Genomic DNA, 19,180 nt, shown 5'->3' on the forward strand with positions numbered 1-19,180 from the left:
CACGTATTTGCAACGATTCATGAAATCGTCTAGTAATGTCAAAATCTTCTTATAGTTACCTATAAAATCATAACGCAGTGAAACACTACTATGAGGGGCACAAATTAATTTAACTCGCCGATATGTGGCTTAACAATCCGACAATTGCAGCCGAGTGAAACAACGCGTCATCGGTAATCGACATCGGGAACCGCCGATGCATCATGAATTTTAAAGTTGCCACGGCCAACATGTTACGTTCTCCAACACGTTCTCTAACATTGTAGTCGTTAAACTACTTTAAAGCGATCAGTGCCTCACCATACATGAATTTCACCGCACGTCACTGATGACAGTACCATTATAAATTTATACTATGTCTAATCGTTTCTCTTTGATTCTAATCTTTCTATGCGGCCGACATTCTACTTCCTGCACACACTTTGAACCTGACACAAGCTGATTACACTAATCGTCAATCCCGTTGTATCACTGTTCGACTCGTAGCATGAGGTATATTAGGTTGGGCGGTTGATTTTCTAGCGAGAAAAATACCACAAACATTGAAGGCGTATGAAGGACACTTGCGAAACGATTTAACATTAGTATCAACAAATTTGAGAAACCCCATCCCTGATAGCTAACCCATCACAGGCGTAGCCAGGCAGACAGAAACGTTGAACAAACGTAATCGGCATTTTGAAGTCACACTGAATATGACATGTCCAGAGTTGGTAGTTGCTACTGAAGTACATGTAGAAGTAATGTCGTAAATTTCTATTCAATGATCAGTAGATCTCGAAGTGCTGTCAGAACTACTTCAGGTAGAGGTATGGAAATAAACGCCTGAAAAATACTTGAGTAAGTAACTTCAATTTGGCCAATGTTTCACATACTCTTTTCAGTTAAGATGTGAGAGCAACATTTAAAATTGCAAGATAAATCAGCGACGACTAATGAAAACTGACGAAGAACTTCGTCACCAACCATCTCTGGCCATGTCAAGGTTAGAGCGATGTTTTGCGTGGCAGTAGTCAAACAGGCGATTTATGTGGTGTAAAATTTCCCAAGGACCCGCCATTGATTGATTGTGACGAGACCAGACACTATGATGTCACCGCGTGACTCGTAGCTAGCAGTGAATGGGGCAATGAATATCGTCTATTGTACCCCTGGCTACGCCTGGATTAGAGTAACAGTTACCACATGGACATACTTTTTGCGTTATAATCACATGATTCGTAATATTACGTGAGGCAACTCAAAACATGATTGATATGTATAAGTAATACGTGGCGGGAAGGATTAACAAATACTGCATACCAAGTATACTACCACCAATCTATCTCTACTGCATCAAGATAAAACATGTAAGGACCTCAGTAGCGAAAAGAGACATTGAGAAGTCGTGGTCCAGGAGCGATAAATAGTGTTCGACTAGGGCGCGAAGTTATCACCCCAAACGCAGGACCGCAACGCGGGAATCAAGCCGTAATATGTACAGTACACCTTTAAAGTACTAAATTTGTACAGGTACAAAAGTAAACGTAAGTTGATTGATGTTCGTAAAAATGTAGTTGAAGAATATGAAAACGGCTCGAAAAAGGAAAACTCTGCCCATCGGCGAAAACACTATTAAAATATAATATCTCGTAGGTCCGGCACGCGCATCGATACAAAAGACGTGAACAAAAAGGCGTGCAATGACAAGCAAAATAGCAATATACTGCTGTGATTTTGAATGCTGACTTTCAGAGATAAACATAAACATTTCCTCGGCCTAATGAGCTGGTGACATAAAATATCATCACACGTGAATAACTTCAATGGTTTTGGTATCGAGCTTGCGCCAATAATCAGTCCATAACTGCACTGAAGACGTGGTATTTATCGTGGTAATTATCATGCGATTACGTCATCGCTACCGAGTTGCGACAATGCCGAGTCCACAGCCTCTGAAGGTTCATCTGTACTGGTAGATATCCTAGCCGGATCGAACGTTCTTCGGTGATAATCATCTCGGAAAGTTTCGGAATAACTCGGAACGCGTCGCGGATCATAGATATCCGACTCGAGTATGGGTTGGAATTTCGTGTCCGCTACGGCGGAGTTGGTCGACGTCGCGGAATTGCTTGCGTACACGGGCGTCGCGAGATGCGGTGGGTATTGCTGTATAATTCAAACGAGTTATGTTACCGTGCGCGAAAATTGAACCATATACAGTGCGATGACGCACATAAAACCGACAGAGAATGACCATTGAATAAACACTATTGAAATCGGATATATGTCTGGGCAAATTTGGTACCTGAGTTATATGCATACGAATCAAGTTAAGCATTCGTGTACCACTGATTACGACACAGTATGGAATACTTGGATAACACTTATACGTACAGATAAAACTCGCTACACATTGCTACATCTTCCATCTCGCGAATATTGCCGAACTTGTTAGAGGTAAACTGTGCCAAGCACTTGCTGCGTTTGCTGTTCTTAAAATTGTAGGCATGTCTATATTCGAATTTCGGTATGAGGGTTTTCGTAATATATTATAGGACAACCATTTTCAATATCATATATATTTGAAGTGAACACTTAGGTGGTTTGTTATAGTTAGGTGCATGTAAGGTGCATGCTGTATTTGGCAAAAAGCGTTAGACTTGAGTTCAGGTGTTCTGCCCAGCTGTACTAACAACCTCATTCATTGTGCATGTGTAATGCCAAATATGGCGATACATTTAAAAAGGGCAAGACTAATTACATTCAAAGACAATATTTGGGACTGAACCACTGTACAAGTACACTGCGCGTTTTGATTGAAGAAGCTTGGCTATTAAATGCATCTGTCATGCTGATATTTGACAACGGCAATCAGCAATAAAGCGCGGACAATCATAATTGTCAGAAAAAAATAGATGACATTAAATTTATTTGCTGAGAATGATTATAAAATTGAATTATAAATTGACTTTCAATAATTCCCACCTGGTGTCTAGGATGCACGACTTTTAACGTAATAGACGACGTCACTGTGGCTATAGGTTGACTGGGGTGGTTGGAAGGTCCGGCCGATTCGTCGCCGAGTACAAGATCATGATCTTTGCGATTGTTGGTATACCGGGCGTCCGCTGGAGATTCACGCGAAGACTGAAAAAAGGACAGCATCTATATGACATTCATGCCGTATTGGTAAGCCTTATTGGGTGGGCGTTAGAATAGATACATATAAAGTCGCATGCATAAATCTTGTTGAACGCGTTTCCTCACAGATCGTATTACACAACCCGAGGAGAGCACTCATTTCGAACTATTCCAACTTTAAAATATACCATCTCTCACATGCGCCTAAAGCTGTGCTAAAGGTGTATGTCAGAGGCATGTAAAAACGCATTTTAAAATCTAAATGAAGACATCGACAATTACATATACCGGCGAATTATACAATTCGACTTGAATGCTGAATTCTCCGCAGGAATAGATCAACTATGTCAGAAACAAATCACAATCGTAAATCACGGTAAGAGATATGAGTTGGTCGCTCTTTGATTGCAATTGGATAGCAGTATGATGAATATCCGGCGGGCTCAATTTATCACTGGTCAAACCTAGCAAGTAGATAAAATCACTTACATCACAGTGCTGAGCGTGGATCTGACCCGGGTGCCTCTGCGTGTATAGGACAACGTCCGGCTGACAAATATACACCCGCCCGTCGTTGAGCGCCGTCCTGGGCGTGCTGCAACCCGAGTTTCCGTTCGAAGGCGGGTGGCTGTACCCGGGATTGACTTGACATTGCAAACGCGGGTCCGCGGTTCTATGCATTCGGTGCGGGTAGCCGTAAGGCGGGTAGTAAGGCCCGCGTATATAGTAGCCGTCTCGACTTGGCGGTCGTGGAGCGTAGCACGCTTCATCGCGAGATGAATATCTTGCGTAGGGATGGTTGTGCTGCGCCGAAAACCTGTAAACGTCAAGGTAGAGTAGCGCTTTCCAAGTAAGTGAAACCAAAGTATCCTAGGCCTTGTTTTGCTTAAAAAACTGCAAACTATGAAGTAGAATAAGTCTAAAATCATAACCAATTTAGCAAGTGGTGCTGCAGTAGGTTAAAGCTACATGAATACTTGATAAGTAGTTAGTGAGAGTACTTGTTTGCTGAAAATTTCAGGTACTATACCCGATGTACCAGCTCTGTCTTACCTTCCGTTATTGCAGTTGTTGCAATTCGGACACACAGCCTCTTCCTCTTCCGCGGGGGGCGTTGGAGGTGGCGTGGGCGTTTTTAAACGGCTGCCTCCGCCGCGTGGCTGGACTTCGGGCGGCGGGCCGATCAACGATAGGACAACGGGTAGAACCACGATTCCGTTCCAAAGACCCAGTAACACCACGACCGCGAGTACTTGGAAGAAATAGCTGGAAATACATTTGATTTCGGTTATGCAGTGTTTGACATGGCGATGAGACGGATACTGGATTCAGTGGCGATCTCTGGTTTTGTTTGATTCTAGATTTGATAAAACGCTCGTTAGACTTCGAATTTCGGTATTGTTCGCACTAATGACTAGAGCTGAGAACAACGAGAATACACTCGAGTAGCAATTGTAGTGATTCGGGTCGACTTATTAGACATGAATTTTCGAGTCACTAAAATACACGACTTTGCCTACATACCATGAATAATATTTTAAGAACGAGAAATTAGTTTCAATAAGTCATTTCCACCGCCGGGATATGTCAACGTCGGTAATTCATTCAAACACTCCCGGTTGACAACGGAAAAATCGCAATCAACGAACTGGATGAATTCCATCACTTCTGCTTGTAAACAGAACGGATGAACTTCAAATTCGTCATGTTTTAAAACGTTTATCACGTCTTGTCATTCGATATAAGAAACGTATACCGTGAAATCAATAATACCTTATTATGAAGTCGAATTCGGAACCGGAAAGCACCACAACCCCTAAAAACGTCGAAACGGCGCCATCAATGACAGGACCCAGCATATGAGCGAGGGCGGACTGCACCCGGTCCTCCCTGGAAAAAGTTAAAAATCCGATCAGGTATAAACAATATTCCGCCTTCTTATCCGCCAAGCTCACTACGAATAGCGTTGTACTAATAGCTTATACCGGTGATGTGCAAGTGCAACTTTTTTTTTATAGACGGGTGAGATTTAAACACCGCTAGCGACACATCGGCTCAGTAGTAGACGTAAAAGCCCATCATCACATTAGGAATAGGCAACAGTAATGGCTACACTTATCAACAGAGTTCGATACTACATCTAGTAATCGGTAATCCGTGGAAGCACCTTTCGTTAAAATATTTTTTTAAATATTTTCATGTGGAACAGACGTCGTATAACAGTAACAGAATTTATTTTTGAAAATCGCAGATAGCTGCATTGTCACAAGTCTTGTTGCCTTGCCCGTAAGATGCACCCCACAATTACGTAAAGAACCAGTAACCACCTCTGTATAACTACATAAAGTCTGTGGCCCTTCAACCAAATCTGCACGTTGAAACTACTTGAGTGCTTTTCAGACTGTTGTTTTCTACATACACTAATACTTTCTTTTGCCACTACCACTTTCTATCTAAAGATTAAGGCGTCACTTCTACTTCTATACTCGAGTTCTGATGCCAGCTACTTTAAGCTACTCTGCATATATATTTTATTAACAATAGGTCTATATGGTAAAACAAGCATTTTAATCCAAGTTCAGTATTGGTTTGTTTTCTACAAATTGAATTACCTTGATCCGCACGATGTTATGAACGCGAGCGTTATATGAACAGTGAATTCCACTCCAAGACCGACTACGGACACGAGAATGACGGCTGGTACCGCGCTCAACTTGATACCGACGATACCCATGAAGCCGAGCATTTCGGTGGATATGATCAACAGAAACAGGCCCTGAAAACAAGAATTTCGGAATATTTGTCAGTCAATACGAAGGAAATGGCATGACAAAACATAACTTCAAGGCGCAGAGAACAGCAAACAATTTCACATCCTTATGGTCATGTGCATGTATAGCAGATATATTGAGCATCGAATCTGTTCAAATTGTAAGGATATGTCACAATTTCTCGTTGGTATTAACAACACAGCATAATTACAACAAAGAAAACCAAGAAACTGGTGACTAAGATAACTAAGCAAGTACACTAATTCATCAGTATAATAATCACGATAACATAGCGATATCGAAGTGAATCCAGAATACATAAAACATGTATCTAACGCGATCGAATACTGAGAATGCTTGGCACAGTATGTGTGGGGTGTGGGAAAACAGTTTCCATGGCGGCCATGCAGATCAGCCTGTCAAAACGGCACCTTCGTTAAAAAAGGGTTCTCGCTTGGACTTGATGTCCATCATCTAATTGAGTCTCTACATTACATCCAATGGATTATGGGTATTGTTATACGTACTCCGGTTAGACAAGCTTCTGCAGAAGAATCAATTGCATCTATCACATTCAATTGTGTTTCTTGCTTTTAATTGGTAGTATTGTACAGTGATAACGCAAATAACTAATTATTACTGGCATATTTGATTGAAACAAGCCAATAATGACTCAGGTGGTAGGCCTACGCCGAGTAGTAAAGAGCAGAGAGAAACGCGGAGCAACAGTATACTCACCGTAATGCCTCCGGCCCACAGATTGAAAAGCACGAGAGAAACGAACGCCGATATGGCGACGATCCCCGCGCCTAAAGCCACAAACAGCCATTGCCGCAAGTCGATGTACTGCTGCCAGAACAGGAACGGATATCCGGACGGGTACGTCAACACGCCCTGCTCCGCGTAGCGGTAACACAAGTCCCGCACGGAATTGATGGCTTCCACGAAATCTTCGTTTTCTCTCAAGTCTGCGGAAGATTGAACAGCTATAAATATATGGCAGCACGGTTATACTATACTCGGAAGTCGACCCTATTAGTGTATCCGAATTTAGGTTACTACGGCGATTGGATTTTCCTGTGAATAATTCCACAACATTTCAACTCGGAATATTATTATTATCTCAGTATTAAAACTGGCGAAATATAATCGGATATACAATAATTAATGAAATAATGAAGCTTGGAGTCGAGTCTAGTATTCAAGAACAACCTATTCGAAATTTTGAATATGTATATACATCAGATTAACGATTATATTTCTTCGACAATATCTATTTCATTGGACCTTGTGACAATGCTGTGGGTTGATCACAGATGTGACATTTCCACAAATGTGCGTAGCGTTATACTACATGCATCGTATGCTGCGATACCATCAATTGATGTTTCTAGCCTTCCATGGTGGAAAATAGCATTAAAAGTATGACTATCGTTGATAAATTAACTCTTGTTGGCAATGATTGTATAATTTCAGTACTCGAAAAGAATCAATCTATCACCACTAGATTTGAAACATTGTACCTAACACTTAGGAAAACGCATCACATCAGAAAGACTCACCGTTGAGGTAATACGACATCTGCGCGTACGTGATTTGACTCGACCTCGCGATGATCAGATTTCCGCCGTCTTCCGCGTCCCAGGTGGCGGGAGTTGGCACGATTTGAGCTTGCGACGCCATGTAGGCCAGCGGGTCGTGCTGCGACCACGCCGTGAGATAGTTGTAAAAGCCGTCTTCGCGAATAATGCCCTCTTTTGACACCAATCGGACGATGTTGACCTGGGGAAAGACCGGAGGTTAGCAAAGCGGTCAGCGCTGTTACTCCGCCTGAAGAAGTAATGATGGAAATTTACAGTCGATGAGTAGACGTAGCGATTCCAAAGATATCGCAGAGTGTCAGTAGGGCAAGTTTCTGAACATTCACAACATTTTTTACAGCTTCCGAGAGCTTCCTAAACATTCTGAATTTATGTACGATGGTGTTCTAAGCTATGTGTAGGAATTTTACATTGCAACGTTTTGGTAATTTTCTATTTTTTTAGTAACTTTTTACTGCTACTTTTATCAGGTGTTGCGCAAAATGTAAAGGAGTTATTTGAAAAACATGCTGAATAACAACTTATGACAATTGAAATCGGCGATATTTACCTAAATATTCAGTCACCGTGACGTACGAGCTATTTCCTGCTATTGTCAGGACAAGTTGACCCGTCAAAGTTATGCGAACAATCCCAAAACTACTTTCTAGTTTGTAAACTCGAAAGTTTAAAATGTTACGTAGGTTTTGCCACACAAAAACGTCAACTACACGTGATAGAAGTCGATGAGGTTACCTACTTTAGTCTGTAGTGCATGCAGGCAAACCTACAATCTCGGTAAAGCGATGAGAGCATGGAATTGATGTATAATCCAATCTGACATCACCTTGAGGCAGTCAGAACTTCGTTTGAAAATATCTACCTTAGGACAGGGTTTCGAGTTAGGCGGGGCGCATCCTATCCTCCCGAAATCGTTGGTGTCTTCTTTCTTGCCAGTCTGGAGTAGAAGCTTGAAAGCCAGTTTCCCGTTATCCGACGCGCTGGGCTTCCACGTCGTTTCGTTGATGTGACCAAGCGTCCAATCTTCGTCGAACGCGTCCATGAGATCTGAGTGGTAACGCGAGAAAGAAATTAATACAACCCTTCAAAGGTGTTTGAGTCTTAGCTATAATGTTAATGAAAACCGTATATTTTCCGCGAATTCTACCATAGATGTGCATTAGGGCTGTTCAAAAATAACTTTTTTTCCCGAATTCCAGCCACTCACTGATTAAATCGTCAGGTTACCCCAAAAAACGCTGCACATCAAATTTGGTTCAATTCCAACAACTACAAGACTACGCAGATCCAATTAAAAATTTCAATTTATTAGGGAAATTCAAAAAAAAATTCAATTTTTTTTGTCAACCTCATGAAATTGTTGAGCTGTCTTCAAAGACGATGCAAAACAAATTTGAGTCAACTCCAACTAGTAGAAGCGGGAGTTATTTGAGTTTTCGTTGATAATTCTCGGATCAAGGAAATGCTGGTGATCTAATTCCAATCTAATTTGTAAAATATTTTTATCCTCCAATTTCAATTCTAATCGAATTCTTCTCATCCTGAAAATGCTGCAGGAGAAATGGATAGTGCGAAACGAGCCAAGCGCGATATACACACATTTGCTATTCCATGCTTATGAAAATGATTTAATTGGACTGAACTTAATTCAATTCAACAATTCAACTAAAACAATTCAAGTTATCACGAATTCAAAAATTCTAATTCTAATCTAATTTGGAAAATGTATAAGTATAATTCGAATTTTAATCGAATTTTAAAAATGCCATGTATTGATAATTCCAGTTTTAATACTAAGTATAATTGAAATGCAATCCTTTAAATACTAGATTTCGCCCAACGACAGCCGCCACAATTCAACCCCTCACCTAACAACCAGTCTCTCATTAATTCCATCCAGAATTTGGTCGGCGTCCCGTCCGCGTTTTTCATGACTTGTCTCAAATTGCTGATTTCTTGATGAAGCATCAGCAGCTCCTGTTGCTTATGGGCGTAGTCGAACTCTAAAAGGGATATCGTGTTCGTACATTCGAAAGAAATCGAATAATTTCGAATAAATTGTTAATGTTAGCTTGTTCATTGTTATGTGTGCAGAGAGCCCGATCGCTGAATACAATTCCTTTTAACGTAAAACAGCATAGAAATGAAATAAAAGTTTTGAAAAGTGGCAGTAGTCTAAAGCGCCACCATTTGAGTGAGTATTTAAAGTAGAAGAAACCTAATTATGTACATTGGAATATACAAGTACATCGCTACTGAGATTCTGTACAGTTTGAGAGCTTGTTCCATACGATGCAAGATGGCGTTGCCGCGATATTCACGGCTATTTCTTACCTTTAGAAATCAAATACATCTGGTAGAAGGAGAAATACTTGGATTGCGCCGACACGGCGGCGTGTTCGCGCGTGTCGCGAGGGAAAATGTCCACGAAGTCGAGCCCGTCCCGCACCATCACGCATCCGTATATCGACCCTCCGAGCAAAAGACCGCAGAGTACCAGGACAGTTATCTAAAGTGAAGGAGAGTTCATGCTATAAATGACTGACTTGGAAATAGGTGTATTTTTCTGATTTCCACCTAATCCATGGGTGGCCAAGGGCTCTTTCTGGTTTCAAATTTTGTCTTCAGACTCATTCGAACAGGTGAAGACAACTCAATGTACCAATCCTCATGGAGATATATCGCGGAGGAAAACTTATTCAGGTTATTGATTAATTACATCGATGTGCGACGTTAGCAGGTGCTTGCATTATTGATTTTGGTGTTTTTTGCCCATGTTCTACTAGTCACGCGAGCACAGAACAACCAAACCAAATTGGAAACCCATTTCAAGGCCGCACGCCACTGACCATCTGCACTTTTACGCTGGTGGCGCGAATTTTTTTTTTGAGGTCTGAATAAGACTCCAGCGAAAGAGATAACTAGATAATTCTAGATGTCGAATAAGACTAATTAGAGCGAAATGCCCTTAATCTACTAGTTCTAATGTAATTTTTCAAATGTTTGTAAGCTCGCATTTTAATTGTAGTCTGATTTATGGTATTCCTGAAAATGCTACAAGACAACTGTATAGTAGAGCTGTTCAAAATTAACCTTTTTTCCCTGATTCCAGCCATTCACTGATTAAATTGTCAGGTTGCCACAACAAAGGCTGCACACCAAATTTGGTTCAATTCGAACATGTCCAAGCGTCCGCAGAGCCAATTAAATTTTTAATTTGCTACGTAAAATTACAATTAAATAGTATATTCATATTGGAATGAACCCGAATATTTTCGGCTGACACTCGTCAGGGGTAATCGTCAGCAACTAGTAGAGAATTGGAAAGAACATTGTATATCAACAATCGTATCACAAAATATGACGTCACCAGCATGAAATTTCGAATGAGAGAGCGTTCAATGTACTATTTTTAGGTGATACACGAACTCCTTTTGTTGACAGAGTTTTGGTTGGTGTATTTTGATAAAAGTTGATTCCAAGTTGATATACAATGTTCTTTCCAATTCTCTACTAGTTGCTGACGATTACCCCTGACGAGTGTCAGCCGAAAATATTCGGGTTCATTTCAATATGAATATACTATTTAATTGTATATTAAAGTTTTGTACCTCCAAGAAGCTCTACGTAAAATTTAAAAAAAAACTAACATTTTTCTCTCAACCCCATGAAAATGTTGAGATGTCTTCAAAGACCATGCAAATGAAATTTGAGTCAATTCCAACCAGTAGAAACGGAGTTATTTGAGTTTTTCGTTGATAATTCCCGGATTATCCACCAATCAAGGATAATTGGAGAATTATCAACGAAAAACTCAAATAACTCCACTTCTACTAGTCCGAATTGAGTCAAATTTTTTTTGCATCGTCTCCGAAGACAGCTCAACAATTTCATGGGGTTGACAGAAAATTTGAAATTTTTTTTTTCAATTTTTCTGTATAAATTAAAAATTTTAATTGGATCCGCGGAGCCCTATACTAGTTAGAATTGAACCAAATTTGGTGTGCAGCGTTTTTTATGGTAACCTGACAATTTAATCACTGAATGGCTGGAATCCATTGGGTGGCGACTGACTCTGAAGGCCTAACGGCCCCTCGTCGTCTCCCAGTCTATTCCGCAATATTTGTTTCGTATACTTCTTTATTTATTGATGTGACGAATAAAAGACTATCTATAATCCGAAAAAAAAAGTTATTTTTGAACAGCCCTTCTGTATAGTGCTATACAAGCCAAGCTTACTGCACAGAGGTTTGTCAATCTCGTGCTTATGGGAACGAAATCTGACTCGATATGGACTATACTTGACTCAATTTTTTTAATAATTCCCATTCGAATCTAATTTCGAAAAGAGTATTTAGCTATAATTCTAATTCCAGTCAAAAGTGACAAAACTGTGTAGCCATAATTATAATCCTAACCTAATTTCTAAAAGCTAAAAATGTCCCAGTTACCGTCTCTAGTACGCAGGTCGCGCGCCACTTTCCTGAAACTGCAACATCTCTCTATCTGTAAATGACACCCACCTTAACCGCCTTCTTCATTAAAAACGGCCCGTAATACTTCTTCGCGAAAGCGCTCAACGTAAAAAGCGGCAAGCGCTGCGAATACTCGGAGTCTTTGCCGTTCCAGCAGCACCATTTTCGTTTCTTCCGTTTTCGCAAGGGCACGAGGCTATGCGTGGAACTGCGAACGCTCTCCATGGGAGTGACCAGATTTGAAGTCGTGTTTCGATGCGAAGGTCTGCTGTGTCTGATCGGCGAACGCTCCGGGGATTTTCTGCGTGGAGTTGGTTGGCGAGATGTCTGCAAATGTTACACGATTACTACGGTTTCAACATAGGCACAATTCAGCTTTGCGAGAGTAAAAGCTGCTACGTTGCAATCTATCATAACGAAAGTCCTATAAGAGCCTGGTGATTACCAATATCTATTAAGTGTATTCGGAAAACAGAATCAAATCTGTTTAATTGGGTGTTGGATATCCATTTACAAACATTTATCGGACATACACCAAGTGGTCACATAAATGTACAGGGTTCGTGTTTGATCAAAGATATATGGCAGGATATATTCGGCCTTACATCAAAATGACGAATCTTAAAATGGGTTTGCGATGTGAGGCATTCCGACTGGTTAAAAAATCAAGTATGAAGACGCGGCGCCATCTGATTGGTGCGATTCAGCTCATTGCACATACTATTTTGATAGAAATGCATTTGTATGAGCACTAATGTACGGCAACCAGCGCAGCAATTAGCCGACTAGATTCGTGTCAAGTTAGTAAGTCATAACTGGTATATTTATTTGTCGTTACCCACTGGAATTATTACACACTCGCCTCTGGATGACAGTAAGCACTATTCATTGACGTCATTTGAACTTTCGAATACATATCAAACCATAAAACGTTGATCACAAAGTTTAAAGGTATATCATATAAAATTGCGCTACAACAAAACCAACAATCTCGTTTGAAGAAGAAGTTTATGTCCAAAAATAATAGAATTTTGTTTTTCGTGAGGTGATGGCCAGCGATAAAAACGTTTGATCATCAAGTTAGCTGGTCCCATATATAAAATTGATAACATAAATAAATAAAAACATATTCTTTTGTAGCCAGTATAACGCAAAAGAAAAATAACAATGTGTATCTAATACGCATAAATTAACTCTAGACATCATATATATAACTATATAATTTGCTGAGTTTATTGTTAGTCAAACTGCATGAACAAGTAACTATACAAAGAAACTAATATACAAATAACGCGAAATATTGCGAAATTTAACCACATTTTTTCACCACCTGCATCACCCAGTATGGTCAATCCTCACCTGCATCATACGAATCTGCTCAGTCGGCTCCTGAAACGCCACTTTCGGTGCACTGGGCGGTTCCGGCACAGTCGGCGTGACGGGCGCGCTTCCCGGAGTGTACGACGGCGGCGGCGAAAACGGCCTTTGAAATTGCGCGGGCGCGTTTTCGGGGCTGATTACGTTCACAGTGACACCGTTGGGAGCGTAGGCGCCGTCCGTGCGCGGACCGAGGTAGGTGACGAAGGAATCGTTGGAAAAGGCCTGCAAGAGAGATAATAATCGGATGGCATAAATACGAGATCGTATACGCAATGTCATGGTCAATTACTCCCAGCAATCAGAAGTTTTAGTTGAGATATGTCACATTTTCATACAAGTATAACATATATGTTTGTCGGCAAAATGTCACCTACAAGTTTACGATATTATTCCGACATAGAACCATAGGTAAATGCATAGACAAGATAGCGTAATGGTGGATGCTTCTTGATCGGTATGTCGTGGGTTCCAAAGACCTGATCAGTAAAACTGGTATCCATGGCTTCCCCGCTTTGCGATCAGCATCACCAAGGAGCATTTTGCGGCGTTACTTCCACTTCTACATAGTAGCAATACTGAGTACTCTGACCGCCTTAGTCTGCATGTTACGAAGGCACAATACGACCTTTCACAGACTTTCAATTCCACTGCTGCTGATTTTATCACCTACCTGTATGGTCTGGTGCATTGTAAATGTCGTTCCCGACTCCATTTGAGGATGGTGCGCTACTTCGGGCGCACGCGTGAACCGTACGTCCGGTAACCGACGAGGCGCGTCGTTTACGTAGTCGTTTAGCGCCACCACGTCGTTGGCACTTGAACTGAAAACATATTCAACAATAAGCGCACATTACTTCTCACTGTGTACAAGGGATTGGTCGCACATCACGGCACATACTACATTATAAATATATCAGTGTTAAATAGTTGTGTTTCGCATATTTCCCACATAGCGCGGGACCAGCGGTACTTTCTCGTACCCAATTGTGCGTTGAAACCGAGTACAATAGGGTAAAAATGTAGAGTTTTACACGCATTTTGCACAAATGGGTACAAATGGACACAGAACGAATCCAAGAATCATAATGCACCAATCGAGAAAATTGGAGTGCTTATCTCAATGGCGTTTACAATAAAACGAAGGGTCTCGTAGCATTCTTCTATGTGGGCAGTACTTTTCTGGTAGTAAGGAACACGGTTATGTCACAGAAATCAAGAAATTCATACACTTCCGACAGCAGATGCATTCACAATCACTGAGATGTAAACAGATTTTGCCCGTTAGAAATCGCCGCAGTTTTCAGATTGCGACGCCTCGCCCGGTGACTTACCTTTGGAAGCAACAGAAGATGTCGAGTTTATTGTTCTTTCGTCTTTGAAGGTCGAGACTTAAAACCGCGGGGAAGACAATCAGCACGCAAAAAAGATTGAAGCAAGTAACAATGGCAGCCTGGCAATGAAAGGAAAATAATATTAGGAACTGTAACGTGGGGGATATTTCGTAAGTAGGACTTGAAAATGAAACTATAACAAAAGTTACGTCTGAAAATATATAAGCGTCATTACTTCTGAATTATACAATTAAAAATTTGAAAATTCGCTCCAAGGTAAGAGCTTCTTCGAGTTACAGAACTTCAATATACAATTGAATATTATATTGATATTGGAATAAACCTGAATATTTCCGGCTGACACTGTATACTTACTGTACAATAAGCGTGACTGCATTGCGGAAAACGGGTGTATTTATCGCAATTCTAGCATAGCATAAGGTGAAAATCATGAAAACATCTTTTTATGGAATACGTTATTTTCGAACCCTTTCCGATGGGTGAGACCTGAATAGGCCATCCCCTGGGATGTATGTGCGCATGAATTGGTGTATTTTACTCGTTTTCGTCTATTGAAATTGGTGCGAAACCAAAATGATGCACCACAAAGTGCCGTATACCTAATTTCCACTCTGCATTATGGTGGAAGTCGGCGGAATACGCAATTCTACGTTCACAAGTATTATTATATACATCTCGCGAGATCTATTTGGAAATACTTCTACGATTATCCAGTTTAATAATGATACATCGTACGAATGAAATACCATATATCTTATTTAGTGAAGGGGAATTTTGTGGAGTTACTGACAAAGAGTGACGAATACACGTTTCAAGAAATAGGGCATGCTAGCATTAATTACGAATCGGTGAATTCTGAGTACACACCGTTCCGAGCGCAAATCCTCTTATTTCGATTAACCAAAACACGCCCGCAATATACAATTACGGTCTACTCCAGCTCTTGTTTCGAATTCGCCGTATCGACTAATGTCAAGTATGCGAAGTTTGTAGAGAAAGGTGACACCAGCCCTTGAGTAAGATACTACGCACGTATGACTATTTTGAGACGGTGTTGACGAATACGTGACAAGTATGGCGTCTGACTGGATGAAGGTTGATTGGCAGATAGCTGCGTATTGCGCATAAGTTATGAGCGCCAATGATTTGACTTGGATGTAGACTAGCGCATACAGCGGTGTTTACTAGACTGCTGTGATTTTTACTCAGTTCTATTCCAGAAGAGGTACAATCAGGCCGTGTACATCGGCTTTGAAGTAGAGTCCGATCCAGGCTGGATTTCCGCCAGAGATCAGCATGGGTTTGGATTTGGTTAAATAATGGATTGAATGGTTTTGGTAGGGTTGGAATAGAATATGGATTTACGATTATTTTAATGCTGTATTTGGATTTGGACTTGAACTAAAAGCTTTCTGATCCCTTTCAATGTTCATACGACTGTTGAACCGCTAGTACTAGATTTGGAAATGATACGAAATTAATTTTAAACTAGTATTAAGACATGGTTTATCCGACAGAATAGTGTAATGGTGAAGCAACCGGTTTCTTGATTGGTTGGTTGTGGGCTCGATCCCCGGCAGGGTCAGATCAGATTTGTCACACTGGTATCCATGACTCGCCCTCTGGGAACTCAGCATTAAAGAAATAGCATGGATAGCTGGTGCAAGACTTAGAAATCTGCGTCTTCCTTGTCCGGCGCCATATGCACATCATGCACTCACGGTATGCATATGCGCAGATCGCGTGAATGTATATCATGAGTTGGTGTATATGCCGCAAAAAGCATAATGGACGGAAATATACAACGTCGGAACGTCCTATTCCTATCGACATTATCCTACACTGTAAACCAACATCGTGTATTTCGCCAATTTACACCAGAATATCGAGTGCACATTTAGTAAACTGCATTTTAGGGTACTATCGATATATCGATAACAATTTAGCAGTGAAGGAAATTGGAAAATGCGAACCTCAAGCCGCGATGCAGTCGAATTCCAAATGGAAAATGTAATTTTGCACACACGAGAGTATGCCGAATTCTGAATCTCTAACCGACATTCGGTTCAGTACCGATAAACCAGGAATATAAATCCCAACACCGATTAAAACACTGAGTCAAAAGCCGCCAAAATACGAACATTCACGAGATATACAGTGAAGAATCAATTCCATGTTGCAAATCTGACATTCAATCACCTGCATTGCAAATGAACGTAGCGCCGGCATAGGAATGATCATGGAGAACAGGAACCCGGAAATAATAGCAAAAGACGTAATAAATACACTGACGCCGACTCTCTTCAGACACTCCCCAGTACGCTCCTGAACAAACAGTCTCGTATTAAAAAGTATCAGCAATACTGGAAATGGTAAGGATCGCAGTTTTTTAGAGAACGCGTTTACGGAGAGAGAGTTTTTGGACTGCGAAATGAGGATGTTGTAAGGATTAGAGTCTCAATCCTCGATTCTGAAAATCCACAGGGTTATAAGACAGCCTTGATCTTGGTTACCGGAGGAGTCAGTTACGAAACACTCCCACCTTTTCGGAGTACTCAAGTAGTGAAGTAGATTCGGAATATACTTGCACCATTCGCTCAAGTGGTTGTTAGGTAGGTATTAAGGGGAAGGGGTGGAATTTAGCTATACTTGGCTGTTTTCACCAGGACAGGAGTTAGCAATATTCGTCCAAATAAGCCAAATCTTTATTCTTCCCTGTATTTTCGTTATGTTTCTCTACTATTTATCCTTCCAAATGAACAGTGTTGTAGGCAAGCTGCATACCGTTTACAATTTGGATGTTAAAACGTGGAAAGCAGTTTCAGCATAAGTTGAATGAATTAACCAGTGCACAAATGACATATCCGTGAAGTAGTGATTAACCCACATCATTGGCAAGTACAGAGGACTGGGTATGATTAAAAATACACCAAACCATTTTCAATGTGATGTAGAACTGTGAACTGGCATTATGTTTTTGTGGTCGCACAAAAGGTGTATCTGTCAGCTATCCACATCGAACAGACTAATATGACGTCATAACGGGTGATATTCGATTTGGCTCGAAGCGAAATGTTCGAATCCGAATCGAATCATTAAAATCAATCGTATTCGAGGACACGAATCGCTACGCTTAGCCCTTAGCGTGGGATATGCGAGATCAAGCCTTTGAAGTCAATGCGGTTCGCGTTTCCAATCGTGCAGACGCGATCCGTCAAATTGTCTTTCATGGTTCAAGGCCGCCATCCGTCACCGTATTACAGGATTAGAGAAATTCAAAGCGGCGAGGCACCCACCTCAAAGACAATAAAATTAAGGCAGGCGATCTCCCCGAACTGATGCGCGATAAGGAACATGTCGTCGACTCCCAAGCCCAGCATGAGGAACGGAAGTACCTAAACGGGAGATTATACTCAGCAATGCGAAACGTCCGTATGAAAAGATATACCACTGCATGATACACCCTAAAAATTTGAGGAATCCTCTACCGATATCTCGAAATTCAATTCAGGAGTTTTCAAACAAAAAATACTTTTAACTTTCGCCAATCCAATTTATAAAGTATTTATATCCAAGAATATTTCATGTCAGCGAAATAACCTGAACTTTTCGAATTTCGAATTTGTATGGTCCGCACGCATGAATAACCAGTCGGCCTATGGGCACGAGCAATGGTCATTGACATTAACATAAAAATCATTGCAAAATGACGAAATCCATTCAAGAATATCGGCATTATCGGGAAATTCAATGCTTTCAATTCTTTGAAATATACTTCGGAATTTGAATTCTAATCAGGAATTTTATTACACAATGATGTGGTATTCATAAGCCGGTTTGTTGAGAATTCGTAGAAAAAGTTGAAGGTTGCCAGGATTCGAATCGGCATTGAATTTCAGAATTTTGCGCAAATGAATCCTGATTCCAATTCATAATCGAACACCATTCTATTGCAAAAATGAGGGTCAAACTACACTCAACATCATTTCGATAATATCGTTCGCCACATACCGTAGTATTCTAGCATATTACTGCACTAAATCGCTATACTTACTTGTGTGGTAGCGGCGTTGAACGCAATTCCCAGCACAGAACAGATTCCCAATCCGGCCATGACAGACAAAGCCACCAATAGGACACCGGCCATGCCGATGGCCCCTTGCGACCGTGACGCTTTGCATCGCAACATCGTCAGGCAAGCGTACACCAACTGAAAAGTTAAAATAAGGTAAGCCAAGTATGGGGTTTGATTGGTGAATATCTCGAAAATGGGATGATGTGTTAGTATGTGCAAATAGGATTGTAATTCATGCTGAATGCGGAATGTTTGAAATGGAAATTAACTCGGGGGCATATATATATTACGGAAATTTGCTGATATTGCAGAGAAGCATATAATCACTGCTCTAGGAGCTGAAACCTTTTCAAAAAGACTTGTCGAAATTACCAAACTAACAATCTAGTTAGCTGAAGGTCAA

At 40.8% G+C, this 19,180-nt stretch overlaps 1 protein-coding gene across 1 annotated transcript in view; it reads right to left on the reverse strand.

Moving 5' to 3' along the window:
- Nucleotides 1-463: 463 nt before the first annotated feature.
- LOC145435805 (protein patched homolog 1-like) overlaps nucleotides 464-19,180 on the reverse strand; it is a 60,095-nt gene continuing 41,378 nt past the window's right edge. Inside the window, exons 11-28 of the mRNA XM_080313078.1 lie at nucleotides 18,757-18,912; nucleotides 17,999-18,097; nucleotides 16,902-17,027; nucleotides 14,682-14,800; nucleotides 14,021-14,171; nucleotides 13,330-13,572; nucleotides 12,019-12,297; nucleotides 9,830-10,004; nucleotides 9,364-9,498; nucleotides 8,358-8,542; nucleotides 7,457-7,676; nucleotides 6,633-6,862; nucleotides 5,736-5,899; nucleotides 4,897-5,013; nucleotides 4,177-4,389; nucleotides 3,613-3,940; nucleotides 2,968-3,129; nucleotides 464-2,148 (exon numbers count right to left, since the gene is read on the reverse strand). Of these exons, the coding sequence (XP_080169204.1) occupies nucleotides 1,882-2,148; nucleotides 2,968-3,129; nucleotides 3,613-3,940; nucleotides 4,177-4,389; nucleotides 4,897-5,013; nucleotides 5,736-5,899; nucleotides 6,633-6,862; nucleotides 7,457-7,676; nucleotides 8,358-8,542; nucleotides 9,364-9,498; nucleotides 9,830-10,004; nucleotides 12,019-12,297; nucleotides 13,330-13,572; nucleotides 14,021-14,171; nucleotides 14,682-14,800; nucleotides 16,902-17,027; nucleotides 17,999-18,097; nucleotides 18,757-18,912 (3,369 nt within the window). The 3' untranslated portion in view covers nucleotides 464-1,881. The remainder of the gene's footprint in view (nucleotides 2,149-2,967; nucleotides 3,130-3,612; nucleotides 3,941-4,176; nucleotides 4,390-4,896; nucleotides 5,014-5,735; nucleotides 5,900-6,632; nucleotides 6,863-7,456; nucleotides 7,677-8,357; nucleotides 8,543-9,363; nucleotides 9,499-9,829; nucleotides 10,005-12,018; nucleotides 12,298-13,329; nucleotides 13,573-14,020; nucleotides 14,172-14,681; nucleotides 14,801-16,901; nucleotides 17,028-17,998; nucleotides 18,098-18,756; nucleotides 18,913-19,180) is intronic.

This window comes from Botryllus schlosseri, chromosome 3 (assembly GCF_051294905.1).
Source record: "Botryllus schlosseri isolate E-star chromosome 3, Bs_hap1, whole genome shotgun sequence".
NCBI classification, from domain to species: Eukaryota; Metazoa; Chordata; class Ascidiacea; order Stolidobranchia; family Styelidae; genus Botryllus; species Botryllus schlosseri.